The sequence below is a fragment of the Chiroxiphia lanceolata genome, unplaced genomic scaffold, assembly GCF_009829145.1.
Source record: "Chiroxiphia lanceolata isolate bChiLan1 unplaced genomic scaffold, bChiLan1.pri scaffold_79_arrow_ctg1, whole genome shotgun sequence".
NCBI classification, from domain to species: domain Eukaryota; kingdom Metazoa; phylum Chordata; class Aves; order Passeriformes; family Pipridae; genus Chiroxiphia; species Chiroxiphia lanceolata.
In genome coordinates this window covers 25365-51851 of record NW_022476537.1, presented here as the reverse complement: position 1 = coordinate 51851, position 26487 = coordinate 25365, and the positions used below count along the sequence as shown (strand labels likewise).

At 57.4% G+C, this 26487-nt stretch overlaps 1 protein-coding gene across 1 annotated transcript in view; it reads right to left on the bottom strand.

Annotated features, from left to right (window-relative positions):
• Nucleotides 1-744: 744 nt before the first annotated feature.
• SRCAP (Snf2 related CREBBP activator protein) overlaps nt 745-26487 on the bottom strand; it is a gene marked incomplete at its 3' end in the record, with an annotated part of 27644 nt that continues 1901 nt past the window's right edge. Inside the window, exons 3-16 of the mRNA XM_032677681.1 lie at nt 25690-25861; nt 23899-23981; nt 23027-23111; nt 22119-22208; nt 19911-20006; nt 19402-19535; nt 18529-18681; nt 16522-16699; nt 14507-14643; nt 12887-13056; nt 9735-9927; nt 8436-8572; nt 4976-5162; nt 745-914 (exon numbers count right to left, since the gene is read on the bottom strand). Coding sequence (XP_032533572.1) covers nt 745-914; nt 4976-5162; nt 8436-8572; nt 9735-9927; nt 12887-13056; nt 14507-14643; nt 16522-16699; nt 18529-18681; nt 19402-19535; nt 19911-20006; nt 22119-22208; nt 23027-23111; nt 23899-23981; nt 25690-25861 — 1985 coding nt within the window. The remainder of the gene's footprint in view (nt 915-4975; nt 5163-8435; nt 8573-9734; nt 9928-12886; nt 13057-14506; nt 14644-16521; nt 16700-18528; nt 18682-19401; nt 19536-19910; nt 20007-22118; nt 22209-23026; nt 23112-23898; nt 23982-25689; nt 25862-26487) is intronic.

Here is a 26487-nt window from a genome sequence, read left to right as displayed (position 1 = left end):
GGTCACAGAGTGTCCCCAAGACCCTGTTGGTGTTCTCGAGACCCCCCCAAGTGTCCCCAAGACCCCCCCAAGTGTCCCCAAGGGTCCCAAACTGTCCCCAAGACCCCAAAGTTTCCCCAAATCCTCCCAAGTGTCCCCAAGGGTCCCAAGGTGTCCCCAAGAACCCCCTGGTATCCCCAAAAGTCCTGTGGTGACCCCAAGATCCCCCAAGGGTCCCCAAATCCTCCCAAGTGTCACCAAGGGTCCCAAAGTGTCCCCAAGACCCCCCCAGGTGTCCCCAAGACCCCCCAAGTGTCCCCAAGACCCCCCAAGTGTCCCCAAGGGTCCCAAAGTGTCCCCAAACCCCCCAAGTGTCCCCAAGGCCCCAAAGTGTCCCCAAGGGTCACAAGGTGGCCCCAAGACCCCCCCAGGTGTCCCCAACCCCTCCATGATGTCCCCTAAAGTCCTGAGGTGGCCCCAAGACCCCCCAAGTGTCCCCAAGGTCCCACAACCATCCCAAGTGTCCCCAAGACCCCCCAAGTGTCCCCAAGGGTCACAAAGTGTCCCCAAGACCCCCCAAATGTCCCCAAAACCCCCCAAGTGTCCCCAAGGCCCCAAAGTGCCCCCAAGGGTCACATGGTGGCCCCAAGACCCCCCAAATGTCTTCAAAGGTCCTGAAGCGTCCCCAAGACCCCCCAGGTGTCCCCAAATGTCCCCCAGGTGTCCCCAAATGTCCCCCAGGTGTCCCCCAGGTGCCCCCCTCACCTGTTGACCTTCATCCGGACGGGTTTGGGCCTGGGGGGGGGGTCGGGGGCGGCCGCCACGTCCTCCACGAGCCGCCGGGTGACCCGGAACCGGGGCAGGAACGAGTCGGCGGCGTAACGGGACAGGTGACCCTCCAGGGCCACCAGCTCGAACGGGGACAGGTCCACCTGCTGAGAGACACCCCAAAAACCCCTTCAGTGACCCCAAAAACCCCTTCAGTGACCCCAAAAACCCTCCAGGGCCACCAGCTCGAACGGGGACAGGTCCACCTGCTGAGAGACACCCCAAAAACCCCTTCAGTGACCCCAAAAACCCCTTTAGGGACCCCAAAAACCCCTTCAGTGACCCAAAAACCCCTTCAGTGACCCCAAAAACCCCTTTAGTGACCCCAAAAACCCTCCAGGGCCACCAGCTCGAATGGGGACAGGTCCACCTGCTGAGAGACACCCCAAAAACCCCTTCAGTGACCCCAAAAACCCCTTCAGTGACCCCAAAAACCCTCCAGGGCCACCAGCTCGAACGGGGACAGGTCCACCTGCTGGGGGACCCCAAAAACCCCTTCAGTGACCCCAAAAACCCTTTAGTGACCCCAAAAACTCCTTCAGTGACCCCAAAAACCCCTTTAGTGACCCCAAAAACCCTCCAGGGCCACCAGTTCCAACGGGGACAGGTCCACCTGCTGGGGGACCCCAAAAACCCCTTCAGTGACCCCAAAAACCCCTTTAGGGACCCCAAAAACCCCTTCAGTGACCCCAAAAACCCTTTTAGTGACCCGAAAAATCCTCCAGGGCCACCAGCTCGAACGGGGACAGGTCCACCTGCTGGGGGGGGACAGCAGGGCCACCAAACCATCTCCAGGGGCCACCAAAACCATCTCCAGGTGTCACCAGGACTCAACAGGGACACCAAAAGTTCCTCAAGTGGCATCAAAACCCTTCAGGTGGCACCAAAACACCTCCAGGTGTCACCAAACCCCATTTTGATGCCACCAAACATCACCAAACCCTCTCTAGATGCCCCCAAACCCCCTTCAGATGCCCCCAAACCCTCTTTAGATGCCACCAAACCCCTTTAGATGCCACCAAACCCTCTTTAGATGCCACCAAACCCCTTTAGATGCCACCAAACCCTCCCTAGATGCCTCCAAACCCTCTCCAGATGCCCCCAAACCCTCTCCAGATGCCCCCAAACCCCCTTTAGATGCCACCAAACCCCATTTAGATGCCACCAAACCCTCTTTAAATGTCACCAAACCCACCCCAGGTGTCACCAAACCCTCTTTAGCTTCCCCCAAACCCTCTCTAGATGCCCCCAAACCCTCTCCAGGTGCCCCCAAACCCTCTCCAGATGCCCCCAAACCCCCTTTAGATGCCACCAAACCCCATTTAGATGCCACCAAACCCTCTTTAAATGTCACCAAACCCACCCCAGGTGTCACCAAACCCCCTTTAGATGCCCCCAAATCCTCTTTAGATGCCCCCAAACCCCCTTTAGATGCCCCCAAATCCTCTTTAGATGCCCCCAAACCCCCTTTAGATGCCCCCAAACCCTCTCTAGATGCCCCCAAACCCTCTCCAGGTGCCACCAAACCCCCTTCAGATGCCCCCAAATCCTCTTTAGATGCCCCCAAACCCCCTTTAGATGCCACCAAACCCCCTTGAGATGCCCCCAAACCCCCTTTTGATGACCCCAAACATCACCAAACCCTCTCTAGATGCCACTAAACCCTCTCCAGATGCCCTCAAACCCCCTTTAGCTGCCACCAAACCCCCTTTAGATGTCACCCAACCCTCTCCAGGTGCCACCAAACCCCATTTAGATGTCCCCAAACCCCCTTTAGATGCCCCCAAACCCCCTTTAGATGCCCCCAAACCCCCTTTAGATGCCCCCAAACCCTCCCTAGATGCCTCCAAACCCCCTTTTAACACCCCCAAACCCCTTTTTGATGCCTCCAAATGTCACCCAAATGTCACCCAACCCCCTTTTAACAACTCCAAACTCCCTTTAGATGCCTCCAAACCCTCTCTAGATGCCCCCAAACTCCATTTTAACGACTCCAAACCCCCTTTTGATGCCCCCAAATGTCCCTGAATGCTCTCCAGGTGCCACCAAACCCCCTTTTGATGCCTCCAAACCCCCCAAAACCTCCTCCAATCACCCCCAAACCCCCTTTTGATGCCCCCAAACATCACCAAACCCTCTCTAGATGCCACCAAACTTTCTCCAGGTGCCCCCAAACCCCCTGTAGATGCCACCAAACCCTCTTTAGATGGCACAAAACCCCTTTTTGATGCCACCAAACCCTCTCCAGGTGCCCCCAAACCCCCTTCAGATGTCCCCAAACCCCCTTCAGATGTCCCCAAACCCCCTTTAGATGCCCCCAAACCCCCTCTAGATGCCACCAAACCCTTTTTGACCCCCAAACCCTCACCTGGAAGGGGTGTGGCTCCAGGGCCCTCAGGACCAGGGTGGGGGCGACGAGGCAGAGCCCGGGGGTGACGAGGGGGGAGTGGAGACCCCAAACCCCCCCCAAATCCCCCCAAACCCCCCAAAACCCCCCCAAAACCCCCAAAAAACCCCCAAACCCCCTCCAAGTGCCCCCAAAATCCCCTCCAGGTGTCCCCAAATGTCACCAAACCCTCTCCAGGCGTCACCAAATCCCCCTTAGATGCCACCAAAACCCTCTTTAGATGCCCCCAAACCCCCTCCAGGTGCCACCAAACCCCCTTTTGATGCCTCCAGACGTCATCAAACCATCTCTAAATGTCACCAAACCTTCTCTAGATGCCACCAAACCCCCTTTAGGTGTCACCAAACCCTCTCCAGGTGCCCCCAAACCCCCTCTAGATGCCACCAAACCTCCTTTTAACACCCCCAAACCCCCTTTTGATGCCTCCAAATGTCACCAAACTCTCTCTAGATGCCACCAAACCCTTTCCAGGTGTCACCAAACCCTCTCTAGATGCCCCCAAACCCCCTTTTGATGCCCCCAAACCCTCTTTAGATGCCTCCAGACGTCACCAAACCCCCTCTAAATGTCACCAAACCCTCTTTAGATGCCCCCAAACCCCCTTTAGATGCCCCCAAACCCTCTTTAGATGCCCCCAAACCCCCTTTAGATGCCCCCAAACCCTTTTTGACCCCCAAACCCTCACCTGGAAGGGGTGTGGCTCCAGGGCCCTCAGGACCAGGGTGGGGGCGACGAGGCAGAGCCCGGGGGTGACGAGGGGGGAGTGGAGACCCCAAACCCCCCCCAAATCCCCCCAAACCCCCCAAAAACCCCCCAAAACCCCCAAAAAACCCCCAAACCCCCTCCAAGTGCCCCCAAAATCCCCTCCAGGTGTCCCCAAATGTCACCAAACCCTCTCCAGGCGTCACCAAACCCCCCTTAGATGCCACCAAAACCCTCTTTAGATGCCCCCAAACCCCCTTTAGGTGCCCCCAAACCCTCTCTAGATGCCCCCAAACCCTCTCTAGATGCCACCAAATCTCCTTCTAACACCCCCAAACCCCCTTTAGATGCCTCCAAATGTCACCAAAGCCTCTCCAGATGCCACCAAACCCTCTCCAGGTGTCACCAAACCCTCTTTAGATGCCACCAAACCCTCTTTAGATGCCACCAAACCCTCTTTAGATGCCACCAAACCCTCTTTAGCTTCCCCCAAACCCCCTTCAGATGCTACCAAACCCTCTTTAGGTGTCACCAAACCCTCTTTAGGTGTCACCAAACCCTCTCTAGATGCCCCCAAACCCCCTTTTGATGCCCCCAAACCCTCTTTAGATGCCTCCAGACGTCACCAAACCCTCTCTAAATATCACCAAACCCCCTTTAGATGCCCCCAAACCCCCTTTAGATGCCCCCAAACCTCCTCTAGATGCCACCAAACCCTTTTTGACCCCCAAACCCTCACCTGGAAGGGGTGTGGCTCCAGGGCCCTCAGGACCAGGGTGGGGGCGACGAGGCAGAGCCCGGGGGTGACGAGGGGGGAGTGGAGACCCCAAACCCCCCCCAAATCCCCCCAAAACCCCCCAAAACCCCCCCAAATCCCCCCAAATCCCTTCCAATCACCCCCAACCCCCCCAAAATCTCACCTGGAAGGGGTGTGGCTCCAGGGCCCTGAGGACCAGGGCGGGGGCGACAAGGGAGAAGTAGAGACCCCAAACCCCCCAAAACCCCCCCAAATCCCCCCCAAACCTCCTCCAACCACCCCAAACCCCCCCAAAATGTCACCTGGAAGGGGTGTGGCTCCAGGGCCCTGAGGACCAGGGCGGGGGCGACGAGGCAGAGCCCGGGGGTGACGAGGGGGGAGTGGACGGGCCGGGGCTCGAAGAGGTCGGGGTGGTTGCAGACCTTGCGCAGCTGCATCAGCACGTTGATGACGCTCATGAAGTGCCCGCTGGCCAGGGTGGCCTTGGTGCTGGGAGAGAGCATTTTTGGGGGGGTTACAAAAAATTTGGGGGGGGTTTAGAAGAAATTTGGGGGGGTTGGAGCAAGTTTGGAAGCAGTTGGAACAAGTTTCGGGGGGGTTTGAGGGGCACTTGGGGGGATTAGGGGGAGTTTGGGGGGGTCCTGGAAGGGGGTTAAAGAGTCCTGGAGGGAGTTTGGGGGGAATTTGGGGGGATTTGGGGAGATTTGGGGGGGTTAAAGAGGATTTGGGGGGGTTGGGGGAGATTTTGAGGGGATTTGGGGGGATTTGGAGGGGATTTGGGGGGGTTTGGACGAGATTTGGGGGGACTTGAGGGGATTTGTGGGGATTTCGGGGGGTTTGGGGGGGTTTGAGGGGAGGTTGAGGGGGATTTGGGGGAGATTTGGGGGGATTTGGGGGGGTTGGAGGGGATTTGGGGGGATTTGGGGGGTTTGGGGCCGTTGATCACGCTCATGAAGTGCCCGCTGGCCAGGGTGGTCTTGGTGCTGCCACAGAGCATTTTTGGGGGGTTTAGAGAAAATTTAGGGGGGGTTGGAGGGGATTTGGGGGGGTTTAGAAGAAATTTGGGGGGGTTGGAGCAAGTTTGGAAGCAGTTGGAATAAGTTACGGGGGGGGGTTGAGGGGGACTTGGGGGGATTTGAGGAGGATTTGGGGGGATTTTGAGGGGATTTGGGGGGATTTGGGGGGTTTGGGGGGATTTGGGGGGGATTTGGGGGGGATTTGGGGGGGATTTTGGGGGGATTTGGGGGGATTTGGGAGGGGTTGTGTTGGATTTGGGGGGATTTGGAGGGGATTTGGGGGGGATTGGGGGGATTTGGGGGGTTTGGGGGAGATTTGGGGGGGATTTGAGGGGGATTTGGGGGGGATTCGGGGGGGTTGGGGAGGATTTGGAGGGATTTGGAGGGGATTTGGGAGGGATTTGGGGGGGTTGGAGAAGATTTGGGGGGTTGAAATAAGTTTGGGGAAGTTCAAAGGGAGTTTGAGAAGATTTGGGGTCAAAAGAAATTAGGGGGGATTTGAGAGGGATTTGGGAAGATTTGAGAGAAATTTTGGGGACTTTGGGGAAGATTTCGGGAGGTTTGAGGGGAATCCGGGCAGGATTTGGGGGGATTTAGGGGGATTTAGGGGGGATTTGGGGGGATTTGGGGGATTTGAGGGGGATTTGGGGTCCCCCCCTCACCTGGCCTGGCCCACGAAGTCATCACAGAAGAGAATTTTGGGGTGATTCAGGTACATTTTGGGGTAATTTTGGTGCATTTTGAGGCAGATTTTGACCACAAAATGACAGAATTTTGGGGATTTTTGGGGGGAATTTCGGGTTTTTTGGGGTTCTGGGATATTTTGGGGTCCCCCCCTCACCTGGCCTGGCCCGTGAAGTCATCACAGAGAATGATTTTGGGGTGATTCAGTGGGATTTTGGGGCGATTTTGGTGCGTTTTGGGGCAGATTTTCACCACAAAACCACAGAATTTTGGGTATTTTTGGAGGGAATTTCGGGTTTTTTGGGGTTCTGGGATATTTTGGGGTCCCCCCCTCACCTGGCCTGGCCCGTAAAGTCATCGTAGAGAACGATTTTGGGGTGATTCAGGTGCATTTTGGGGCGATTCAGGTGCATTTTGGGGCGATTTTGGTGCATTTTAAGGCAGATTTTAACCCCAAAATCAGAGAATTTTGGGGATTTTTGGGGGGAATTTTGGGTTTTTTGGGCTCCCGAATATTTTTGGGATTTCAAGTGTCTTTGGGCTGAATTCTGTGGGATTTTGGGGTGAATCCAGTGGGATTTGGGGCGAATTCAATGAGATTTTGGGGTGGATTTAGGTGCATTTAGGGTGGAATTTGGCCACGATCCCACAAAATTTTGAGGATATTTTTGGGGTTTTTGGGGCTCCAGGATATTTTTGGAATCCCAAGTGAATTCGGGGAAAATTCTGTGAGACTTTGGGGTGAATTCTGTGGATTTTGGGGTGAATCCAGTGACATTTGGGGACAATTTTGGGTGGATTCAGCGCGACTTTGGGTGAATTCACTATAAATTAGGAGAAATATTTGGGGGAATTTTGGGTTTTTTTGGGGTCCAAGATATTTAAGGAGTTTTGGGGCGAATTCTTTGTAATTTTGAGATGAATCCAGTGGGATTTTAGGGTGAGTCCAGTTAGATTTTGGGGTGATTCAGTGGGTTTTTGGGGACGATTTTGGGTGGATTTGTTGCGATTTTGGCCACAAAATCACAGAATTTCGGGGATTTTTGGGGGGAATTTTGGGGTTTTTGGGGGCTCTGGGATATTTTGGGGTCCCCCCCTCACCTGGCCTGGCCCGTGAAGTCATCACAGAAGAGAATTTTGGGGTGATTCAGGTACATTTTGGAGCAATTCAGGTGCATTTTGAGGCGGATCCAATGGGATTTTGGGGCAGATTTTGGTGCATTTTGGGCAGAATTTCGGGGATTTTTGGGGGGAATTTCGGGTTTTTTGGGGCTCTGGGATATTTTGGGGTCCCCCCCTCACCTGGTCTAGTCCATGAAGTCACCGTAGAGAACAATTTTGGGGTGATTTAGGTGCATTTTGGGGCAATTCAGGTGCATTTTGGGGTGATTTTGGTGCACTTTGAGGCAGATTTTGACCACAAAATCACAGAATTTTGGGGATTTTTGGGGGGAATTTGGGGTTTTTTGGGCTCCCGAATATTTTTGAGATTTCAAGTGACTTTGGGGTGAATTCTGTGAGATTTTTGGAGGAACCCAGTGAGATTTTGGGTGAATTCAATGAGATTTTGGGGCGGATTTAGGCGCATTTAGGGTGGAATTTGGCCACGATCCCACAAAATTTTGGGGATATTATTGGGGTTTTTGGGGCTCCAAGGTATTTTGGAAATTCCAAGTGACTTTGGGGTGAATTCTGTGGAATTTGGGGATGAATCCAGTGGCATTATGGGGTGATTCAGTGGGATTTTGGGGCAATTCAAGCACGTTTTGGGGCAATTTAGGTATATTTCGGGCAGAATTTTGGGGGCTTTTTTGGAAATTCCGGGGTTTTTGCGGCTCCAGGATATTTTTGGGATTTCAAGTGTCTTTGGGGTGAATTCTGTGGGATTTTGGGGTGAATCCAGTGGGATTTGGGGTGAATTCAATGAGATTTTGGGGCAATTCAGGTGCGCTTGGGGTGAAATCCGGCCACGAAGCCACGGAATTTTGGGGATTTTTTTGGGAATTTCGGGGTTTTCCGGCTCCAGGATTTTTTGGGGGGTCCTGGGGGGTCCCCCCCTCACCTGGCCTGGCCCATGAAGTCGTCGTAGAGGAACCTCTGGCGCTTGGAGAGGCGGCACCTGAGCACGTGCTCGTATTTTTTGGGCATCTGCTTCTCCACGTCCACCTTCAGCCGCCGCAGCAGGAACGGACGCAGCACCTGCAACAGGTGCGCCCAGGTGTGCCCAGGTGTGCCCAGGTGGGTCCCAGGTGTGCCCAGGTGTGCCCAGGTAACCCCCAGGTGTGCCCAAGTAACCCCCAGATAAACCCAGGTGTGTCCAGGTGTGCCCCAGGTACACCCAGGTGTGCCCCAGGTATCCTCAGGTGTGCCCAAGTGTGTCCCAGGTAACCCCCAGGTGTGTCCCAGGTACACCCAGGTGTGCCCAGGTGTGTCTCAGGTGTGCCCAGGTGCACCTCAGATACGTCCAGGTGTGCCCAGGTGTGTCCCAGATAACCCTCAGATGTGCCCAGGTGTGTCCAGGTAACCCCCAGGTGTGCCCAGGTGTGTCTCAGGTGTCCCCAGGTGTGCCCCAGGTACACCCAGGTGTGCCCCAGGTAACCCCCAGGTGTGCTCAGGTGTCCTCAGGTGTGCCCAGGTGTGCCCCAGGTGTCCTCAGGTGTGCCCAGGTGCGTCTCAGGTACACCCAGGTGTGCCCCAGGTGTCCTCAGGTGTGTCCAGGTGTGTCCCAGGTGTCCCCAGGTGTGTCTCAGGTAACCCCCAGGTGTGTCCCAGGTGTGCCCAGGTGTCCTCAGGTGCGCCCAGGTGGGTCCCAGGTACACCCAGGTGTGCCCAGGTGCGTCCCAGGTACACCCTGATGTCCCCAAGTGTGCCCAGGTGTGTCGTCAGGTGTCCCCAGGTGTGCCCCAGGTACACCCAGGTGTGCCCAAGTAACCCCCAGATACACCCAGGTGTGTCCCAGTTCACCCTCAGGTGTACCCAGGTGTGTCTCAGGTAATCCCCAGGTGTGCCTCAGCTACACCCGGGTGTGCCCAGGTGTGTCCCAGGTGTGCCCAGGTGTCCTCAGGTGTGCCCTGGTGTGTCTCAGGTAACCCCCAGGTGTGCCCCAGGTGTCCTCAGGTGTGCCCAGGTGTATTCCCAGGTGTGCCCAGGTGTGCCCAGGTGTGCCCCCGGGCGTTACCTTGTGCAGCCTCTTGACGAGACTCTCGTTGTACTCCTGGCTGCCCTCGATCCCCCATCCCAACCCCCCTCCCAACCTTCCTCCCAGGTGTGTCCAGGTGTATCCCACCTGTCCCCAGGTGTATCCCACCTGTCCCCAGGTGTATCCCACCTGTCCCCAGGTGTGCCCAGGTGCGTGTCCTACCTTGTGCAGCCTCTTGACGAGGCTCTCGTTGTACTCCTGGCTGCCCTCGATCATGCCGGTGAGGGGGTTGTGGAACCACTCGCGGAACTCGCGGTGGGACTGGAAGACGCGCGGCATCAGGAAGTGCATCAGGGACCACAGCTCCATCAGGCTGTTCTGCAGCGGCGTCCCCGTCAGCAGCAGACGGCGCTGGCTGGGGGGGGGACAGGTGAGGAGGGACAGGTGAGGGGCGGGGCGCACCTGGGGAGCACCTGGAGGTAGCGCTGGGGTAGGTACAGGTAGCTACAGGTAAGCGCAGGTGGGTACAAGTGGGCACGGGTAACCCCAGGGTACCCAGGTGTATCCCCAGGTGGGCACAGAGCACCCCCAGGTACCCACAGGTAACAGTTGGGGACACACAGGTAACCACAGGTAACCCCAGAGCACTCACAGGTAGCATCTGGGTGCCCACAGGTAACCCCAGGTAACACCTGAGCACCCACAAGTAAAACCCAGGGCACCCACAGGGAACATCTACAGACCCACAGGTAACCCCAAGATACCCCCAGATAACCAGAGGTAACACCTGAAGACCCACAGGTAACCCCAGGGCACCCACAGGTAACATCTGGGGACCCACAGGTAACTCCAGAGCACCCAAAGGGACCCACAGGTAACCCACAGGTAACCCCAAGCGACCCCGTCAGCAGCAGACGGTGCTGGCTGGGGGGGGACAGGTGAGGAGCGACAGGTGAGGGGCGGGGCGCACCTGGGGACCACCTGGAGGTAGCGCTGGGGTGGGTACAGGTAGCTACAGGTAAGCACAGGTAACTACAGGTAACCCCAGGGTACCCAGGTGTGTCCTCAGGGGGGAACAGAGCACCCCCAGGTGCCCCCAGGTAAGACCCAGGTAGCCCCAGGTAACACACAGGTGTGCCCAGGTAACACCTGAGTACTCACAGATAACCCCAGGAAACACCTGAGCACCCACAGGTAAGCCCAGGGCACCCACAGGTAACACCTAGAGACCCACAGGTAGCACCCGAGCACCCACAGGTAGCACCCAAGTACCTCCAGGTAATTTCCAGGTACCACCAGGTAACACCTGGGGACCCACAGGTAACCCCAGAGCACCCACAGGTAACCCCAGAGCACCCACAGGTAACACCTGAGCACCCACAGGTAACACCTGAGCACCCCCAGGTAACCCCCAGGTAACCCCAAGTAACCCCGTCAGCAGCAGACGGCGCTGGCTGGGGGGGGGACAGGTAAGGAGCGACAGGTGAGGGGCGGGGCGCACCTGGGGAGCACCTGGAGATAAGGGTTAGGCTGCTATAAGTAGCTACAGGCAGCTACAGGTAAGCACAGGTAGCTACAGGTAACCCCAGGGTACCCAGGTGTGTCCTCAGGTGAGCACAGAGCAGCTACAGGTATCCACAGGTAACACCTGGGGACCCACAGGTAACGCCCCAGTACCCCCAGGGAATTTCCAGGTGCCACCAGGTAACATCTGGGGACCCACAGCTAACACCTGAGTACCCACAGGTAACCACAGGTAACACCTGGGCACCCACAGGTAACCCCAGAGCACCCAAAGGGACCCACAGGTAACCCCAGAGCACCCACAGGTAACACCTGGGGACCCACAGGTAACACCTGAGCACCCACAGGTAACTCCAGAGCACCCGCAGGTAACCCCAGGGCACTCACAGGTAACACCTGGGGACCCACAGGTAACACCTGAGCACCCACAGGTAACACCTGAGCACCCACAGGTAACCCCAGAGCATCCACAGGTAACACCTGGAACACCCACAGGTAACACCTGGGCACCCCCAGGTAACCCCCAGGTAACCCCAAGCAACCCCGTCAGCAGCAGACGGCGCTGGCTGGGGGGGGGACAGGTGAGGAGGGACAGGTGAGGGGCGGGGCGCACCTGGGGAGCACCTGGAGGTAGCGCTCGGGTAGGTACAGGTAACTACAGGTAAGCACAGGTAACTACAGGTAACTCCTGGGGTACCCAGGGGTAACCCCTGAGCAACCAAAGCTATCTACAGGTAACCACAGGTAACACCTGGGGACCCACAGGTAACGCCCCAGTATCCCCAGGGAATTTCCAGGTGCCACCAGGTAATACCTGGGGACCCACAGGTAACACCTGGAGACCCACAGGTAACCCCAGGGCACCCACAAGTAACACCTGAGCACCCCCAGGTAACACCTGGGGACCCACAGGTAACCCCAGAGCACCCAGGTGTGTCCCCAGGTGTACCCCAATCCCCCCCAGGTGTGCCCAGGTGTACCCCAATCCCCCCCACCTGTGCCCAGGTGTGCCCAGGTGTGCCCCAATCCCCCCAGCTACACCCAGGTGTATCCCAATTCCCCTCAATGCCCCCCAGGTGTGCCCAGGTGTGTCCCAATGCCCCCCAGGTGTGCCCAGGTGTATCCCAATCCCCCTCAGCTGTGCCCAGGTGTGCCCAGGTGTGTCCCAAATCCCCCCAGGAGCACCCAGGTGTGCCCAAGTGTGTCCCAATTCGCCCCAGGTGTGCCCAGGTGTATCCCAACTCCCCCCAGGAGCGCCCAGGTGTGCCCAGGTGTATCCCAATCCCCCTCAGCTGTGCCCAGGTGTATCCCAACTTCCCCAGGTGTGCCCAGGTGTGCCCAGGTGTATCCCAAGTGCCCCCAGGTGTGCCCAGGTGTGCCCAGGTGTGCCCAGGTGTATCCCAATCCCCCCCAGGTGTGCCCAGGTGTATCCCAATCCCCCCCAGGTGTGCCCAGGTGTATCCCAATCCCCCTCAGCTGTGCCCAGGTGCATCCCAACTTCCCCAGGTGTGCCCAGGTGTGCCCAGGTGTATCCCAATCCCCCCCAGGTGCGCCCAGGTGTATCCCAGCGCCCCCAGGTGTGCCCAGGTGTGTCCCAATCCCTCTCAGGTGTGCCCAGGTGTATCCCAATCCCCCCCAGGTGTGCCCAGGTGTATCCTAATGCTTCCCAGGTCTATCCCCATTCCCCCCAGGTGTGCCCAGGTGTATCCCAATTCCTCCCAGGTGTATCCCAATCCCCCCAGGTGTACCCCCACCCCCCCCAGCTGTACCCAGGTGTATCCCAATCCCCCCCAGCTGTACCCAGGTGTACCCCAACCCCCCCCAGGTGTATCCCAGGTGCGCCGGCTCACCTGTTGAAGTTGAGCAGGGACTGCCAGCGCTGGGACTTGAAGTTCTTGATGTTCTGGGCCTCGTCCAGGATCAGGTACTTCCAGTTCTTGCGCCGGAAGGCCTGGTGGTCCTGCAGCACCAGCTTGTACGACGTGATGCACACGTGGAACGCGTTCGGCTTCGTCCAGCCCTGCCAGGTGAGGCACAGGTGAGGCACAGGTGACCCTCAGGTGACTTCTTAAACCTCCCAGGTGACCCCACAGGTGATAGTCCTACAACCCTTCAGGTGAAGCCCTATAGATTTCTATAGCTCCCTATGGATCCCAACGGATCCAGGTGTGCCCCAGGTGTGTCCCAGGTGTGTCCAGGTGTGTCTCAGGTGTGTCCCAGGTGACCTTCACACCCCCCAGGTGACCACCAGACTTCTTAGGTAATCAGGAAAGATCCTACAACTTGTTCCCCTACAATCTTCCCGGTGAGTCCCTAAAGATCCCCATGGATCCCAATGGAGCCAGGTGTGTCCCAGGTGTGTCCAGGTGTGTCCCAGGTGTGTCCCAGGTGACCTTCAGACCCCCCAGGTGACCCCCAGACTCCTCAGGTAACCAGGAAGGATCTTACACATAATTCTCCTACAATTCTCCAGGTGAGTCCCTATAGTTTCCTATGGATCCCAGTGGACCCAGGTGTGCCCCAGGTGTGCCCCAGGTGTGTCCCAGGTGTGTCCCAGGTGACCCTCACACCCCCCAGGTGACCCTCAGGTGACCCCCAGACTCCTCAAGTAACCAAAAAGGATCCTACAGGTGATCCCCCTACAACCCTCCAGGTGAGTCCCTGTGGATCCTCATAGATCCCAATGGATCCAGGTGTGTCCCAGGTGTGTCCCAGGTGACCCTCAGGCCCCCCAGGGGACCCCCAGGTGACCCCAACACTCCAGGTGAACTCCCAAACCTTCCAGGTGACCCCACAGGTGATTCCCCTACCACTCGACAGGTGAGTCCCTATAGCTCCCTATGGATCCCAATGAATCCAGGTGTGTGCCAGGTGTGTCCAGGTGTGCCCCAGGTGTGTCCCAGGTGACCTTCAGACCCCCCAGGTGACCCCCAGACTCCTCAGGTAAGCAGGAAGGATCCTACAGGTGATCTCCCTACAACCCTCCAGGTGAATCCCTATGGATCCCTACAGATCTCAATGGATCCAGGTGCGTCCCAGGTGTGCCCAGGTGTGTCTCAGGTGCGTCCCAGGTGACCCTCAGACCCCCCAGGTGACCCTCAGGTGACCCCCAGACTCCCCAGGCATCCAGGAAAAATCCTACAGGTGATCCCCCTACAACTCTCCAGGTGAGCCCCTACAGACCCCTCTAAATCCCAATGGATCCAGGTGTGTCCAGGTGTATCCAGGTGTGTCCCAGGTGTGTCCAGGTGTGCCCAGGTGTGTCCCAGGTGACCCTCAGACCCCCCAGGTGACCCTCAGGTAACCCCCCAGACTCCTCAGGTAACCAAGAAGGATTCTACAGGTGATCCCCCTACAACCCTCCAGGCGAGTCCCTACAGACCCCTCTGAATCCCAACGGATCCAGGTGTGCCCAGGTGTGCCCAGGTGTATCCAGGTGTGCCCAGGTGTGCCCCAGGTGCGCCCCTCACCTGGCGCTTGAGCCGCCGCTCCTTCTGGGCGCCGTAGTAGGTGAGGATCTTGAAACTGGGGCACCAGCGCTTGAGCTCCATCTCCCAGTTCAGCATCACCGACGTGGGCACGATGATCAGGTGAGGGCCCCAGCTACCTGTGGGGCAGGTAAGGGGCACAGGTGAGGCCTGGAGACCCCAAAAAGGTGCCCAGGTGAGTCCGGGACATGCCCCTGAAGTCTAAAGGTGCCCAGGTGGGTCCCCCCTGAGCTCCAGCTCCCAGGTGGGCACCAGGTGAGGGCCCCAGCTACCTGTGGGGCAGGTAAGGGCACACAGGTGAGGCCTGGAGACCCCAAAAAGGTGCCCAGGTGAGTCCTGGACACGCCCCTCGAGCCTAAAGGTGCCCAGGTGGGTCCCCCTGAGCTCCATCGCCCAGGTGGGCACCAGGTGAGGGCCCCAGCTACCTGTGGGCAGGTAAGGGGGCACAGCTGAGGCCTGGAGACCCCAAAAAGGTGCCCAGGTGAGTCCTGGACACGCCCCTTGAGCCTAAAGGTGCCCAGGTGGGTCCCAGTTGAGCGTCACCCAGGTGGGCACCAGGTGAGGGCCCCAGCTACCTGTGGGGCAGGTAAGGGCACACAGGTGAGGCCTGGAGACCCCAAAAAACGTTCAGGTGTGTCCCAAGTGGGTTTTGGAGACCCCAAAAAAAAGGCTCAGGTGAGTCCTGGACACCCCAAAAAGGTACCCAGGTGAGTCCTGGACACATCCCATGAACCCTAAAGGTGCTCAGGTGAGTCCCAGGTGTGGCCAGGTAGGGTCCAGGTGGGTTCTGGACACCCCAAAAAGGTGCCCAGGTGAGTCCTGGACACGCCCCTCGAGCCTAAAGGTGCCCAGGTAAGTCCCAGGTGTGCCCAGGTAGGACCCAGGTGAGTCCTGAACACCCCAAAAAGGTGCCCAGGTGAGTCCCAGGTGTGCCCAGGTACCTTTTTGGGGGTTTCCCCACCCATTTTTAACCATTTCCACCCCCTTTTTTCCCCATATTTCACCCATTTTTTCCCCTTTTTCCCCCGTTTTTTTTTCACCCCTCCCCCCCAGGTGTGCCCAGGTGTCTCCCAGGTGTGCCCAGGTGTGTGTCAGGTGTGCCCAGGTGCCTCATTTCCTACCCCTGGCACCTTTTTAAGTGGTTTCTCACCCATTTTTAACCATTTCCAGCCCTTCTTTTTTTTTCCGTATTTCACCCATTTTTCCACCTTTTTCCCCCATTTTTCTTTCACTGCTCCCTCCCAGGTATGCCCAGGTGTGCCCAGGTGTGTGCCAGGTATGCCCAGCTGCCTCATTTCCTACCCCTGGCACCCTTTTAATGGTTTCTCACCCATTTTTAACCGTTTCCACCCCTTCTTTTTTTCCGTCTATTTCACCCATTTTTTCCCCTTTTTCCCCCATTTTTTTTTCGCTCCTCCCCCCCAGGTGTGCCCAGGTGCGTACCAGGTGTGCCCAGGTGTGTGCCAGCTATGCCCAGGTTCCTCATTTCCTACCCCTGGCACCTTTTTAAGTGGTTTCTCACCCATTTTCAACCATTTCCACCCCTTCTTTTTTTCTCATATTTCACCCATTTTTCCACCTTTTTCCCCCGTTTTTTTTTCACTCCTCCCCCCCAGGTGTGCCCAGGTGTGTGCCCAGGTGCGTGCCAGGTGTGCCCAGGTGCCTCATTTCCTACCCCTGGCACCTTTTTAAGTGGTTTCTCCCCCATTTTTAACCATTTCCAGCCCTTCTTTTTTTTCCGTACTTCACCCATTTTTCCACCTTTTTCCCCCATTTTTCTTTCACTGCTCCCTCCCAGGTATGCCCAGGTGTGCCAGGTGTGTGCCAGGTGTGCCCAGCTGCCTCATTTCCTACCCCTGGCCCCTTTTTAAGTGGTTTCTCCCCCATTTTCAACCATTTCCACCCCTTTTTTTCCCCATATTTCACCCATTTTTTCCCCTTTTTCCCCCATTTTTTTTTCACTGCTCCCCCCCAGGTGTGCCCAGGTGCGCCCTCACCTTTCTCACAGGCCAGGTGGGCCAGCAGGGAGATGGTCTGGATGGTCTTGCCCAGCCCCATCTCGTCGGCGAGGATCCCGTTGAGCTTCTTCTCGTACATGGTGACGAGCCAGTCCAGCCCGATGTGCTGGTACTCCCGCAGCGTGCCCCGCAGCAGGTGGGGGATGGGCGTCTTCACCTGCACAGGTGGGCACAGGTGACACCCAGGTGACCCTCAGGCCCCCCCAGGTGACCCCCAAGTCTCCAGGTGACCCCACAGGTGAGCCCCCTACAACCTTACAGGTGAGTTGTTATAGATCCCTATGGGTCCCTATGGATCCAGGTGTGTCCCAGGTGTGTCCCAGGTGACTCCCAGGTGACCCTCAGGTGACCCCCAGACTCCTCAGGTAACCCCACAGGTAACCCCTCTATAACTTTCCAGGTGAGTCCCTATAGACTCCTATAGATCCCAATGAATCCAGGTGTGTCCCAGGTGACCCCCAGACCCCCAGGGTGCCCCGCAGCAGGTGAGGGATGGGCGTCTTCACCTGCACAGGTGGGCACAGGTGACACCCAGGTGACCCCCGGGCCCCTCCAGGTGACCCCCAAGTCTCCAGGTGACCCCACAGGTGACCCCTCTATAACTCTCCAGGTGAGTCCCTATAACTCCCGATGGATCCCAATGGATCCAGGTGTGTTCAGGTGAGTCCCAGGTGAGCCCAGGTGACCCCCAGGTGACCCTCAGACTCCTCAGGTAACCCCACAGGTGACTCTTCTATAATTCTCCAGGTGAGTCCCTATAACTCCCTATGGATCCCAATGGATCCAGGTGTGCCCCAGGTGTGCCCCAGGTGAGCCTCAGGTGAGCCCAGGTGACCCTCAGGTGACCCCCAGACTCCCCAGGTGACCCCACCTACAACCCTCCAGGTGAGTCCCCATAGATCCCTATGGATCCCAACGGATCCAGGTGTGTCCCAGGTGTGCCCCAGGTGCCCCCAGGTGTCTCCCAGGTGCCCCCAGGTGTCTCCCAGATGCCCCCAGGTGCCCCCCTCACCTGGATGGTGCCCAAGGTGTACCCCTTGGGCTGGAGATGCGCCCCATCCCCCCCAGCTGTGCCCAGGTGTGGCCCAGGTGCCCCCAGGTGCCCTCAGGTGTGCCCAGGTGTTTGCCAGGTGCCCCCAGGTGTGCCCAGGTGTGCCCCAAGTGCCCCCCTCCCCTGGGTGGTGCCCAAGGTGTACCCCTCGGACTGGAAATGTGTCCCACGCTCTCCAGGTGTACCCCTATAGACCCAGGTGCCCCCAGGTGCCCCCAAGTCCCCCCAGGTGTGTCCCAGGTGTGTCCCAGGTACCCCCAGGTGCCCCCAGGTGCCTCCAGGTGTGCCCAGGTGCCCCCCTCACCTGGGTGCTGACCAAGGTGTATCCCTTGGGCTAGAAACACGTCCCTATGGATCCCTGTGGATCCCAGTGCCCCCGGGTGTGCCCAGGTGCCCCCAGGTGTGCTCACATCCCCCCAAGTGTGCCCAGGTGCCCCCAGGTGTGTCCCACGTCCCCCCCTCACCTGGGTGGTGGCCAAGGTGTACCCCTTGGGCTGGACGTGTGTCCCAATGGAGCAAGGTGTGCCCAGATGCCCCCAGGTGCCCCCAGATGCCCCCAGGTGTGTCCCAGGTACCCCCAGGTGCCCCCAGGTGCGCCCAGGTGCCCCCCTCACCTGTGTGGTGGCCAAGGTGTACCCCTTGGGCTGGAGATGTGTCCCAATGGAGCAAGGTGTGCCCAGGTGCCCCCAAGTGTGCCCAAGCGCCCCCAGGTGTGCCCAGGTGTGTGCCAGGTACCCCCAGGTGCCCCCAGGTGCCCCCCTCACCTGCGTGGTGGTCAAGGTGTACCCCTTGGGCTGGAGATGCGCCCCATCCCCCCCAGGTGCCCCCAGGGGTGTCCCAGGTGCCCCCAAATGCCCCCAGGTGTGCCCAGATCCCCCCAGGTATCTCCCAGGTACCCCCAGGTGCCCCCAGGTGCGCCCAGGTGCCCCCCTCACCTGTGTGGTGGCCAAGGTGTACCCCTTGGGCTGGAGGCTCTCGGCGGCGGCGGCGATGTCGCTGATCTCCTTCTTGGGGGCGGAGCCGGCGGGGCCCGAGCTGGGCGTGGCCGGGGCGGGGCCGGGGGCGGCCCCGCCCTCTCCCGGGGGCACCTGGGCGGGTGGGGCGGGGCCTCCCGGGGCGGGGTCTCCTCCTGCCCCTCCCCCTCCTCCTCCTCCCCCTTCCTGCTCTTCCTCCTCTTCCTCTTCCTCGTCGTCGTCTTCGTCTTCCTCGTCCTCCTCCTCCTCCTCCTCCTCGTCCTCGTCCTCGTCGTCGCTCTCGGCCGCAGGTGAGTCTGGGCGGGGCACAGGTGAGTTTGGGAGGGGCACAGGTGAGAGTGGGAGGGGCACAGGTGAGAGTGGGAGGGGCACAGGTGAGAGTGGGAGGGGCACAGGTGAGGGTGGGCGGGGCACAGGTGAGTTTGGGAGGGACATAGGCGAGTTTGGGAGGGGCACAGGTGAGAGTGGGTGGGGCACAGGTGAGTTTGGCAGGGGCACAGGTGAGTTTGGCAGGGGTACAGGTGACTCTGGAAGGGGCACAAGTAAGTCTGGGTGGGGCACACGTGACTCTGGAAAGGGCACAGGTGAGTCTGGGAGGCGCACAGGTGAGTTTGGGAGGGACACAGGTGAAGGTGGGCGGGGCACAGGTGAGTTTGGGAGAGGCACAGATGAAAGTAGGACGAGTACAGATGAGGGTGGGCAGGGCACAGGTGAATTTAGGAAAGGTACAGGTGAGTTTAGGCGGGGCACAGGTGAGAGTAGGAGGAGCACAGGTGAGTCTGGGGCAGGTACAGGTGACTCTGGGAGGAGCATAGGTGAGTTTGGGAGGGGCACAGGTGAGTCTGGGCGGGGCACAGGTGAGTTTGGGAAAGGTACAGGTGAGTTTGGGAAGGGCACAGGTGAGTTTGGCAGGGGCACAGGTGAGTTTGGGAGGGGCACAGGTGAGGGTGGGAGGGGCACAGGTGAGTCTAGGCAGAGCACAGGTGAGGTTGGAAAAAGCATAAGTGAGGGTGGGAGGAGCACAGGTGAGTTTGGGAGGGGCACAGGTGAGTTTGGAAGGGGCAGAGGTGACTCTAGGAGGGGCACAGGTGAGTTTGGGAGAAGCATAAGTGAGGGTGGGAGGGGCACAGGTGAGTTTGGGAGGAGCACAGGTGACTCTCGGAGGGGCACAGGTGAGAATGCGACGGACACAGGTGAGGCTGGGAGAGGTGCAGGTGACCCCCAAATCCATCCAAATTACCCCAAAACCCCCTCAGGTGACCCCAAAACCCCCCCAGGCGACCTTTAACCCCCCTCCCAGGTGTGCCCAGGTGCGCCCAGGTGTGCCCAGGTGCGGGGGTTACCTGAGCGGGTGCTGCTGGCGCCGGGGGCGGAGTCGCAGTCGGAGTCGGTGAAGGCGCCGGCGTAACGTTGGAGCAGCTCCTCCATCGGCAGCGCACCTGGGAACACACACCTGGGTCACTCACCTGGGCACACCTGAGGGGTGGGACACACACCTGGGACACACCTGGGCAGAATGGGACACACCTGGGATGCACCTGAAAAAAGCAGGATACACCTGGGGGGAAGGGGATACCTGTGGGACACACCTGGGACACACCCGGGGGAATTCAGACACACCTGGGACACACCTGGGGGGTGGGACACACCCCAGGACACACCTGGGGGAATTCAGACACACCTGGGACACACCTGGGGGGTGGGACACACCTGGGGGGTGGGACACACCTGGGACACACCTGAGACACACCTGGAAAGAATAGGACACCCCCGGGGGGGCCGGACACACACCTGGGACACACCTGGGGGGCAGGACACACCTGGAATACACCTGGGACACACCTGGGACACACTGGGGTGGGTGGGACACACCTGAGGGGGGGGACACACCTGGGACACACCTGGGATACACCTGGGGAGAAGGGAGCACCTGTGGGATACAACTGGGACACACCTGGGAGGTGAGACACACCTGAGACACACCTGGAAAGAATGGGACACACCTGGGGGGTGGGACACACACCTGGGACACACCTGGGACACACCTGGGATACACCTGGGGGGTGGGACACACCTGGGACACACCTGGGACACACCTGGGGGGTGGGACACACCTGGGACACACCTGAGACACACTGGGGTGGGTGGGACACACCTGGGGGGGTGGGACACACCTGGAACACACCTGGAAAGAATGGGACACCCCTGGGGGGTGGGACACACCTGGGACACACCTGGGATACACCTGGGGACACCTGGGGCACACCTGGGACACACCTGGGGCACACCTGGGACACACCTGGGGGGTGGGACACACCTCGGACACACCTGGGGAACACCTGGGGGGTGGGACACACCTGGGACACACCTGGGGGGTGGGACACACCTGAGACACACCTGGGACACACCTGGGACACACCTGGGACACACCTGGGCCCGGTTCCGGGGGTTTTGGGGTATTTTTGGGGGTGTTTTTGGGGTGAGTTCGGGGCTTTTTCTCCAAGCGCTTCCAAAACGTCCTTTAAGGTTCTTTTCTGGGCCTTTTTTTGGGGAGTTTTGGGACATTTTTGGAACTTCCTCCCAAAACATTTTTGGAAGTTGTTTCCGGGGGCCCCAAAAGCGTTTTTGGGGTGAGTTTGGGGGGGTTTTTTAAGGTTGTTTTTGGGGCTCCTAAAAGGGTTTTTGGGGTCATTTTTAGGCTGAATTTTGGGCTGATTTTTGGCCTATTTTTGTGGCTTTTTTTGGAGGCCCTGAGAGCATTTTTAGGGGGATTTTTGGGGAGGTTTTTGGGTGGTTTCGGGGTGTTTTTGAGTTAATTTTTGGTCTATTTTTGGAACTTTTTTTTGGAGGCCCTGAAAGCATTTTTAGGGGGATTTTTGGGGAGGTTCTTGGGTGGTTTCGGGGTGTTTCTGAGCTAATTTTTGGTCTATTTTTGCAGCTTTTTTTGGAGGTCCTGAGAGCATTTTTAGGGGGATTTTTGGGGAGGTTTTTGGGTGGTTTTGGGGTGGTTTTGAGCTAATTTTTGGCCTATTTTTGTAGCTTTTTTTGGGGGGTCCTGAGAGCATTTTTAGGGGGATTTTTGGGGAGGTTCTTGGGTGGTTTCGGGGTGTTTTTGAGCTCATTTTTGGTCTATTTTTGGTCTATTTTTGTAGCTTCTTTTGGAGCTCCTGAGAGCATTTTTAGGGGGATTTTTGGGGAGGTTTTTGGGTGGTTTTGGGGTGGTTTTGAGCTAATTTTTGGCCTATTTTTGGAGCTTTTTTTGGGGGGTCCTGAGGGCGTTTTTGGGGGGTTTTTTGGGAGGTTTTTGGGTGGTTTCAGGGTGGTTTTGAGCTAATTTTTTGTTTATTTTTGTAACTCTTTTTGGGGGGTCCTAAAAGCATTTTTAGAAGGATTTTTTGGGGAGGTTTTTGGGTGGTTCCGGGGTGTTTTTGAGCTAATTTTTGGTCTATTTCTGTAGCTTTTTTTGGGGGGTCCTGAGGGCGTTTTTGGGGGGTTTTTTGGGTGGTTTTTGGGTGGGTTTTGGGTGGTTTTTGGGAGCGTTCCCCACCCACCCTCGCGGGCGAGGTCGTCGAGCTCCTGCTGGTGGTCGACGTCGCCCTCGAGTCGCTCCTGGGCCGCGATCGTGTCCTCCTCGTCCTCCCCTGGGGGGGGGGGAAAAAGCCCCAAAAACGGGTCAGAACCCACCAGAAATGGGACAGAAAAACCAGAAATTGGTAAAAAAATCCCAGACACGGGTGAAAACCCCCAAAAAATAAAAAAAAAAACAAAAAAATGGGTGAAAAACCACCAAAATTGGATGAAATCCCCCAAACTTGGATCAAATCCCCCAAAATTGGATGAAACCCCGCAAAATTAGATGAAATCCTCCAAAATTGGACAAGATCCCCCAAAATTGGATAAAACCCCCCAAACTTGGACGAAATCCCTCAAAATTGAACAAAATCCCCCAAAATTGGATGAAATCCCCCAAACTTGGATGAAATCCCTCAAACTTGAACAAAATTCCCCAAAATTGGATAAAACCCCCCAAAATGGGATAAAATCTCTCAAAATTGGATGAAATCCCCAAAATTGCATGAAATCCTCCAAAATTGGATGAAATCCCCCAAAACTGGATGAAATCCCCCAAAAGTGGATGAAATCCCCCAAAACTGGATGAAATCCCCCAAAACTGGATGAAATCCCCCAAAATTGAACAAAACCCACCAAAATTGGATGAAAACCCCCAAAATTAGATGAAATCTTCCAAAATTGAACAAAATCCCCCAAAATTGGACAAAAACCCCCAAAAATGGATGAAACCCCCCAAAACTGGACGAAATCCCCCAAAACTGAAAAAAAAAAACCCCAAAACCGGATCAAATCCCCCAAAATTGGGTCAAATCCCCCCGAATTGGATCAAATCCCCCAAAATTAGACAAAATCCCCCAAAATTGGTCGAAACCCCCCCAAAACTGACCCTCCTCGTCCTCGGCGGCGAACTCGTCGTCGTCCTCGCGGGGTCCCCAGGGTGGGGGAGGGTCCCGCTCCCTCCTCAGCAGGGCCTGGGGGGGAGGGGGGAGGGGAGGAAGGGAAAAAAAGGGATTTTGGGGACAATTCCAATAATTTTAGGTCGTTTCTGAGGCGATTGGAGCAATTTTCGGGTGAATTAAAGCGATTTTTGGCTCAACGGAAGCGATTTTTTACTGATTTTCGTATCGAGTCAAGCGGTTTTTCGGTCATTTTAAGTGAATTTTGGGTCAATTTAAGTGATTTTTAATTCAATTGAAGTGATCTGTGGGTCAATTTAAGCGATTTTTAGTTCAATTTAAGTGATTTTTTGGACAATCTCAGTGATTTTTAATTCAATTTAAGTGATTCTTGGGTCAATTTAAGCAATTTTTAGTTCATTGTAAGTGATTTTTGGGTCAATTTAACTGATTTTTAGGTCAATTTAAGTGATTTTTGGGTCAATTCAAGCAACTTTTAGTTCAATTCAAGCGATCTTTGGGACAATTTAAGCAACTTTTGGGTCAATTTAAGAGAATTTGAGTTCAATTTAAGTGATTTTTGGGTCAATTTAAGCGATTTTTAGGTCAATTTAAGTGATTTTTGGGTCAATTTAAGTGGTTTTAGGGTCAATTGAAGCAATTTCAAGTTATTTTTGGGTTGATTTAAGTGATTTTTGGGTCAATTTAAGTGGGTTTTGGGTCAATTGAAGCGATTTTTGGGTCAATTGAAGCGATTTTTGGGTCAATTTGATGCCACAGGAACGTCAGGATTTAGAGGGGTGAAGAAGACCCCGAAATTTGGGAAGAGAAGAGGGGGAGGGGCGGGAGGGGGGGTCGTTACCTGCGGGGGGAGGGTCCCCAGGAGGTCCCCGAGGGGTCTCGGCCCCTCCCCCCCCTCAGCGGGGGGGCCTTGGGTGGCGTCACCTGAGGGGGGGGAGGGGAAAAAGGGACGGTGAAACTCCACCCACCCCCACAGGTGACCCCAAAACCCCCCCAGGTGACCCCCAGGTGACCCCCGGCCCCCCCCCAGGTGACACAGGTGACCCCTCCCACCCATTCAGGTAACACTGAGACCCCTCCCACCCCCTCAGGTGACCCCCAACCCTCCCAGGTGACACAGGTGACCCCTCCCACCCCCACAGGTGACCCCCAAAACCCCTCCCAGGTGACACAGGTGACCCCCAGACCCCACCCAGCTCCCCCCCAGGTGACCCCCAGACACCCTGAAGTGACCAGGTGACCCCAAAACCCGCCCAGGTGATCCCCAAAACCCCCCCCAGGTAACACAGGTGACCCCCAGACCCCCCCCCCAGGTGATGCTGAGACTCCTCCCACCCCCCCAGGTGACCCCCAGGCCCCCCTCAGGTGACACAGGTGACCCTCAGACCCCTCCCCACCCCCCCAGGCGACACAGGTGACCCCCAGACACCCCCAGGTGACACTGAGACCCCTCCCACCCCCTCAGGTGACCCCCAAACACCCCCCCCAGGTAACACAGGTGACCCCCAGACGCCACCCAACCCTCCCCCAGGCGACCCCCAAAACCCCCCTCAGGTGACAGAGGTGACCCCCAGACCCCCCCAGGTGACCCCTGACCCCCCCAGGTGACACAGGTGACCCCTCCCACCCCGTCAGGTGACACCAAGACCCCCCCCAGGTAACACAGGTGACCCCCAGACCCCCCCAGGTGACGCTAAGACTCCTCCCACCCCCCAAGGTGACCCCCAAAACCCCCCCCAGGTGACACAGGTGACCCCCAGACACCCCCCTCAGGTGACACTGAGACCCCTCCCACCCCCTCAGTTGACACAGGTGACCCCCAGACCGCCCCAGGTGAGACTGAGACCCCTCCCACAGGTGACACTGAGACCCCTCCCACCCCCCCAGGTGACCCCCAAAACCCCCCCCAGGTGACCCAAGGGACCCCCAGACCCCACCCCAACCCCCCAGGTGACCCCCAAACCCCCCTCAAGTGACCAGGTGACCCCAAAACCCCCCCAGGTGACCCCAAAACCCCCCCAGGTGACTCCCAAAACCCCCCCAGGTAACACAGGTGACCCCTCCCACCCCCACAGGTGACACTGAGACCCGCCCCAGGTGACAGTGAGACCCCTCCCACCCCCCCAGGTGACCCCCAAAACCCCCCTCAAGTGACCAGGTGACCCCAAAACCCCCCCAGGTGACCCCCAGGTGACCCCCAGACCCCCCCCAGGTAACACAGGTGACCCCTCCCACCCCCTCAGGTGACACTAAGACCCCCCCCCCCAGGTGACACTGAGACCCCTCCCACCCCCACAGGTGACCCCCAGGCCCCCCCCCAGGTGACACAGGTGACCCCCACACCCCCCCCCAGGTGACACAGGTGACCCCCAGACCCCCCCCCTAGGTGACACAGGTGACCCCCAAACTCTCCCAGGTGACCCCCAGGCCCCCCCAGGTGACACTGAGACCCCTCCCACCCCCCCAGGTGACCCCCAAAACCCCCCTCAGGTGACACAGGTGACCCCCAGACCCCCTCAAGTGCCCAGGTGACCCCCAAACCCCCTCAGGTGACCCCCCAGACCCCCCCAGGTGACCCCCAGACCCCTCCCAGGTGCCCCCTGACCCCCTCTCCCCCCCCCCCCGCCCCCACCTGTGCAGGTGCCGGGTGGGCGTGTCCCGGGGGGCGGGGCGCGGGGGGCGTTGAGGCTGCGGCTCAGCAGGTCCGAGTATTTCTCCGTCTGGCCCACGATGAAGTCGAGCTGCAGGTCCAGGGCCTTCTTCCGCTTCTCCTCCAGCCGAGACTGCTGCTTGAACTGCACCACCTGCAATTAGCGGTCATTAGCACTCATTAAGAGTCATTAGTAATCATCAGGGATCGTCAGAGATCGTTAGTAGCTATTAACACTTCTTAGGGGTCGTCAAAACTCATTACGGGTCATTAGTAGTTACTAAGACTCATCAGTGGCTATCAGGGATCATTAGAGGTCATTAGTAATTACTAAGAGTCATTAGCAGTCATCAGGAGTCATTAAAGGTCATTAGTAACTATTAACAACCGTTAGGGGGCGTCAGGAGTCATTAGAGGTCATTAACAATTACTAATAGTCATTAGTGGTCATCACCGGCCATTAGAGATCATTAGTAATTACTAATAGTCGTTAGCGGTCATCAGGGATCATTAGAGATCATTAGTAATTACTAACAGTCATTAGTGGCCATCAGGAGTCATTAGAGGTCATTAATAATTATTAACAGTCATTAGTGGCCACCAGGAGTCATTAGAAGTCACTAGCAATTGTTAACACTCATTAGCGGTCATCAGGAGTCATTAGAGATCGTTAATAATTACTGAGAGTCGTTAGCGGTCATCAAGGGTCATTAGAGATCATTAGTAATTATCAACAGTCACCAGTGGTCATCAGAAGTCATTAGAGATTATTAGTAATTA